This window comes from Belonocnema kinseyi, chromosome 2 (assembly GCF_010883055.1).
Source record: "Belonocnema kinseyi isolate 2016_QV_RU_SX_M_011 chromosome 2, B_treatae_v1, whole genome shotgun sequence".
NCBI lineage: Eukaryota > Metazoa > Arthropoda > Insecta > Hymenoptera > Cynipidae > Belonocnema > Belonocnema kinseyi.
This window is the reverse complement of record NC_046658.1, coordinates 128095837-128102267: the sequence shown is the minus strand read 5'-3', so window position 1 is coordinate 128102267 and position 6431 is coordinate 128095837. Positions and strand designations below refer to the sequence as shown.

Below are 6431 nucleotides of genomic sequence, written 5' to 3'. Positions count from 1 at the left end.
TTCATACTATATACAGCTGAAAAAATAACCTCAAAATCGACTCATGCATGAAATGAAGAATCACGCGAAACATTCAATTCGCCAATTTCTTGCAGTGCTTGCGAAACTTTCAGATCGGAAACCATCGTACAGCAGAAAACCGAACTCGAATCGTGCATTTTCGGCTTACACGCGAACTCACAGTGGTAATCATGCACCTTCTGTTTTGCGGCACCCAAACGATAGGTATGTTGGGGATAAATTTCATCCACAATCTGGCAGCTCTGGCGTAAAAAGAAACTGACAGATGGTAGAGATACGTTCGGTAGAGTCCTGCCACAACCTCCCACTGTTTTGATTCGCTACGATTCAGCCCGAATCAGAAGAAATGTAAAGCGCACGATTTTTAAACCAAATTTTACAATAAATATATGAAAATAGAAATATGGAGGAAAAAAATTCCATTTTGTGTTTAAAAGTTAGTTTTGTTACTTAAAATTCAGGTACTTTTATTAAAATACGTCTTTTTTAGAAGAAACTAAATCTTGTTAGGAAAATTTAACTTTTTTTAACATTTTGTTTATTGGGTTAAAAAATTATTTTTTTAATTGAAAATTTTCAAGGAAGGTCCGCAAAAATTCGAAGTTTTGTACACGATTGGACTCCCAGATATAACTTGTTATCATTCTTGTATTTTTTTAAATTTAGTGTTTTTAGGTAGAAAATTATTCTTCGTAAAAATATTTTGCTGAAAACTGGTTCTTTGTTTGATTGAAAAGTAGTGTTTTTAAATTTTAAATTAATTATTCGAGATTTGGTTTAAGACTGATATTTTATAATTAAAAGTTTAATTATTTGGTTACAAATTGATGTATTTTGTCCTAGGTTAATTTTTCTGGCAATAGATTGAGTTTCGTTAAAAATTAATTGATGTTAAACTATTTTATGTTCGAATTAAAATTTATATATTAAAAATTAATCTATTTTGTCAAAAATTTATATACGCATTTAGTGGAAAAGATGTCGTTTTTGGAATAACAAAAATATTATTGATTGAAATTTCATTTGTTTGACTGAAAATTCCACTATTCCCTGGAAAATTCATTTTTCTTGATACAAATTATTTTTTGTTTGTTAAAAACTGAACTATTTTGTTGGAAATTCCTTGTTCGACGTTTGAAAATAATTTCCATAACTAGAAGTTAACATGTTCCATTTTTAGTTGAAGATAAATCCTTTTTTAGTTGAAAATTCTACTATTTAGTTAAAAATTCGCGTGTTTCATAGAAAATTGATGTTTATAGTTCAAACTTAATCTTTTTGGCAGAAAATTAATCTTCTGAGTCTATTAGTTTTTTGGTTTAAAAGTTATTTGTTTAGATACAAAGTTAAATATCTGATTTAAAAGTTTTAAATTGAACTATTTCGTTGAAAAATTGTCATTATCGGTTGAAATTAATTTTTTGATTAAAGAAATGTACTATTTGATCTTTGGTTTAAAAGACAAAATTAACCTTATGTTTAGTTAAAAATTCGACTTTCTTGAAGGAAAGAATTTTTTTTTCAAATCGGAAAATTTAAAAAGTAACTTCTAGTCTGATTCAAAATAGAACTGATTAAATTAAATAAAAAAGTGTAAATAAAATAAGAAAAATTAGGCTATGGGAAAAACTTATTCTGAAGAATTCAAAATAAAATTAGAATCTTTTTAATAATTGTGAAATATTTTGAGATCCACTTTTTTTTTAATTCTGTGAAAGGTTTAAATGTTTTAGGTTTACTTTTAAAAGAATAATTTTGAGTCTCGAAGATTTCGAAATGTGTGGAAAAAGAATATGGTAGACTCTAAGACAATTAATTTAATTTCTCAGGATTTATAAAAATTAAGAATATAAAAAATATTCATAAGATCTTTTTCATGAAAATTTTGATCACAAGTGTGAACGAATTTAAAGTCAAATTTTGGCATAATACCAAATTTTATAATTAATTGGAGTAAGTTTAAGAGATGATTAGAAATTTCGAAATGATTGAGAAATAATAAGGAATTCTATGATACTTTAGGAATTTTATAAGCTTTTACGAAAATGGAAACAATCTTTTATGTTCCTAGAAAGAATTTAAATGATTTTTTTATTTAAAGAAATTAATTTCAAAAGAATATATTAAAAAATTCTAAACACTTTGAAGGATTTCTAACACTGTCAAAGAATAATGAGAAAGGTTTTAAGACAATTTTGTTTATTTTGCAGAATTGAGATATCAATTAACTTGATGAGGAAATTGAATTGAATTTAAAAGAATTTGTTAAGGTTTTAAATGATTAAACAAATTTTCTTAGAATTCTTAGGAAAATTTGGAAGATGTTAAGACAATTTTTTTACACTTTCCATAATTTTTCAAAACTATAAGAAAAATTTCAGTTAGCTCTAAACATTTTTAGGAAATTTAAAGGTCATGAATAGATTTAAAGTATTTTAAAATTGGGAAGCCTTTCCGAAAATTTATGAAATATTTTCTATTTCTTCAAAACTTTTGTCAGTCCTAAATGTATTTAAAACGACTCGAATTAAAATATATTATAATAATATAAATTAAAATATTCAAAAAAATTTCCTAATTTTCTCAAGAATCTTGTAAAGTGCATATTTATATAAGTTTAAAACCTTAAAGTGTATACGTATTTCGAAATTATTTTAAATTCTCATCAATTTTTTTTTAATTTTCTTTGATTTTCTTTCATTATTCTGAATTCACCTTGATTCCTAGTAAATAGTAACTTATCTTAACTTAAATAAATGCTATTATTTTTAAGTAAATAATTAATTCAATTAATATGCATTATCACTTGAATACTCTTTAACTGACTTTCAATTTTTTTATTTGAACACAAACTTCATCTAGAAACTGGATTTTTCTGAATTTGTTTAAATTTACTTGTTTTCTTTAATTTCTTAACTTCTTTTGAATTAAAAATAAAAAGATTCTTCTTAATTTAATTTAATCTATAAATCCTACTAACATAAAAAGGATTAATACAAATAAAAAAACTCGTTGCCAGTAACTTATTGAATTAGCAATCATCCCAAGTTAAGTACTTATTATTTAAATTTAATTTAATTTTTCTAAATTTGCTCCAATTCTACATAATTTAGATGCATTACAATAAATGAGATTTTATTTAATTAACTTTAATATGCTCAAATTATTAAGAAATTTCTGAATAAACTATTTTTTTTTTTTGAATTTTTTGCAATTATTTTGAATGAACGCTGAACTAAAATAAATTTAATAATAAATTCGGTTGTATTCAAGTATATACTGAATATATTTTAATTTATTTATTATAAATTCAACTGAGGTAAAACTTATAAATTGAAAATCACAAACTCACTGTTCGAGTCTGATTTCATTTATTATTATTCTCTACTAAATTATTATTATTTAAATTGCGGTGCATTTTTTTTAATTCATGCTAATTCTACCTAATTTAGGTCAATTATAAAAAACTTTATTCTTTTAAGTTTATTTATATTCGCTTGAATTCTTACGAATTCTTTTAAATTCACTACTATTTTGTTTCATTTCTTGGAATTTTTTGGAGTTCACCTTGAAATCGGATAAATTCATATAAAAATTCGGTTGTATTCTAGTCAATAGTGAACAAATTTTATTTAATATCTCCAGAAATCTGACTTAGTTAAAAAATTATAAATTGAAAAGCAAAAACTCTTTGCCAGTAACTGATTCCATTAGCTATTGTTAAAACATAAATGCAGATTATTAAAATTCAATTCAATTTTACTGAATTTATTTAAATTACACAAAATTAGATTCTTTCTAACTTATTTTAATTTACATAAATTCTTAATAATTCTTCAAAATTCGGTTTAAATCAAATAAACAGTAAACAAGTTTTAATTAATTTCTCAGTGAAATTTTTCAACCAAATTGCTCAATTTTTAAATAAAAAAAACTAATTTTCAACCGAAAACGGAATACTACAATTTTCAGAGAAAAATTTAAATTCCCTAGAATATGCACTATTTGCAACAAAAAAGTGAGTTTTCAACTGAAAAACTGAAAAAATTTTATCCAAAAATGGAACAGTTTAATTTCTCTAAAAAAATTATTTTCAAAAAAAAAACAACAAATTTTTCATTAGAATAGTTGAGTTTTCACGTATAAAGATGAATTTTCAACTAAAGTAACATTTAAAATGAAAAACCAAAGTTTAATTTAATCAAAAAAGAAAAACCTTTAGTGTAATACTCTAGTTTTAAGTTGAAAAATGGATTTTCAAGCAAAACAAAAACAAAATTAAATAAAATAGTTAAATTTTCATCGAAAGAAATGAATTTGTAAGTAACAAGAATTATAAGCCAAAATAAAATTGTTTAATTTTCTGTTTTGAAAATCATAACAAATAAAAGAAAAACAGTTTCGAACAAAATACTGAATTTTTTATCCAAAAATAATACATATTCAACTAGAGAAGATAAATTTTCATAAAACAAGATCACTTTTCTACCAAAAAGCTGAGTTTTTTTTCTTACTGATAAAAAACGGATTTTAAACCAAATTGCTACAATTGGTCTAAAAAAAACTCATTTACAACCGAAAATGGATAACATCAATTTTCAGAGAAAAATTTTAATTCCCAAGAATATGTGCAATTCACAACAAAAGAAGTGAATTTTCAACTTAAAAAGGAACAAAATTTTAACCAAACATGGAATAGTGAAATTGTCTTTAAAAAAATTAATTTTCAACCAAAAAAAGCAATTTTTTCTAAGAAATAATTGAATTCTTAGCCATGGAGATGGATTTGTAACTCAAGTAATGTATATGCAACAAAAATTTTATTTTTAAAAAGCATTATAATTTGAAACCAAAAAACATGAATTTTTTACCGAAAAATTTAATAGTTGATTTTTCAACCTCAAATTGTGTTAATACTAAATAAAAGAACACAGTTGAATTTAAACAAAAAGGGCAAATCTTAAGTGAAACACTCAATTTCTAATTTAAAAAATTATTCATAAACAAAACAAACAATAATTCAATAAAATAGTTACATTTTCATCAAAAGAAATGAATTTGCAACTAAAAAAAATGTAACCCTTAATAAAATAGTTCTGTTTTCAGCTTAAAAAAAATTTCTATAAATATATCGCTTTCGAAGGACCAATTTTAATTTTCAACAGAAGAGATCAATTAAAAAAAAAAGAACACAATTTTTTAAACATTTAGTCAAATTTGAAATTCAGAAATGTTTTTACAAGAAAACATGCTAATTTTCAGCCAAAAGGGGTGAATTTTCAATAAAATACATGAATTTTCACCCAAATAGTTCATTTCTAAACTCAAAGGGGCGAATTTTTAACCAAAAAGGTTTAAATTTATATAGTTAAGCCCTCATATTTTTTTATTTAAAAACTTGTAATCCTATATCAAACTGATGAGTATTTTACTGACTGAAGAACAAAACAAGAACTTTGTTTTATGTCTGATTTATAGGTTGAGAGAACTCTTTTCTTCTCTCGAAGTTCTTTTTCATTCCATAAAATTCTCACTTTATTATTCTGGGTATGTAAAGTGTTTAGTAATCTCTACTTTTAAAGTTCACTCTGCGGAGTTAACACCATCTCTCGGGAAGTTTAATCAGCACGTTCAAACTAATTCTCATAAAAATTTACATTCTGGTAAAAAGTTTCGAAGGGTGGATATAAATGAAATATTTTGATAGTAGAAGGAAGTTGCTAAATAATTAATAAGGAGTAGTTTTCTCCTGCAAAAAAGCTTACTCTGGGGGAGGAAGAGGCTCAGGAGCATTTCTTCCTTTTCCCACTGGTTGCTCCTCCGCTTCCAGGCTGGATACTAATATCATTTCCATTTCTACTTTCCCCTGTAATAGGATAAAACTTTTTCAATTATTGCAAATTCGATAGACTAGACTATACTCTTCCAAAACAAACATATCGTTGTTAGTAGCAATAAAAAATAAAAAATCAATGATTAAATTAATTATTTAACATAAACTTGAAAGTATCTCTTGAAAATTCTAATCAGGGTAGAGTGGTCCTAAGTCGGCACTGAGTGTTAAACCGACACTCTCGTCTTTCTCAGAGATGGCGCGCGTATCGGCTTGGCCATTTTATCGTATGTCAGGTTGGTAGACATGGACGTAATTTACGCTGAAAATTGCCGCTTTAAAGGGGGAGGGTCGGTAAGGCCGGTTTTTGGCCTAATTTATTTTTGGACCAAAAAATCTTAAAAAATCAATATAAGAAACACCACTACCCACCAACTGTATATTCGAGAGATTTGACACTCTTAAAAATGCATTGTGAGGTTAGCTCGGGTTTACTATGGTTTTCGGGGTCGCCGAATACAAATCTGGCGTCTTTTGACTTTTATCGCGTCAGGTTCAAGGTCATTGGAAGGTCAAA

At 25.3% G+C, this 6431-nt stretch overlaps 1 protein-coding gene across 1 annotated transcript in view; it reads right to left on the bottom strand.

Moving 5' to 3' along the window:
* The window catches only part of LOC117167661 (otoferlin-like), a 193299-nt gene that overhangs the window by 27000 nt on the left and 159868 nt on the right, over nucleotides 1-6431 (bottom strand). The window contains exon 27 of the mRNA XM_033352752.1: nucleotides 5787-5887. Within this exon, the coding sequence (XP_033208643.1) occupies nucleotides 5787-5887 (101 nt within the window). The remainder of the gene's footprint in view (nucleotides 1-5786; nucleotides 5888-6431) is intronic.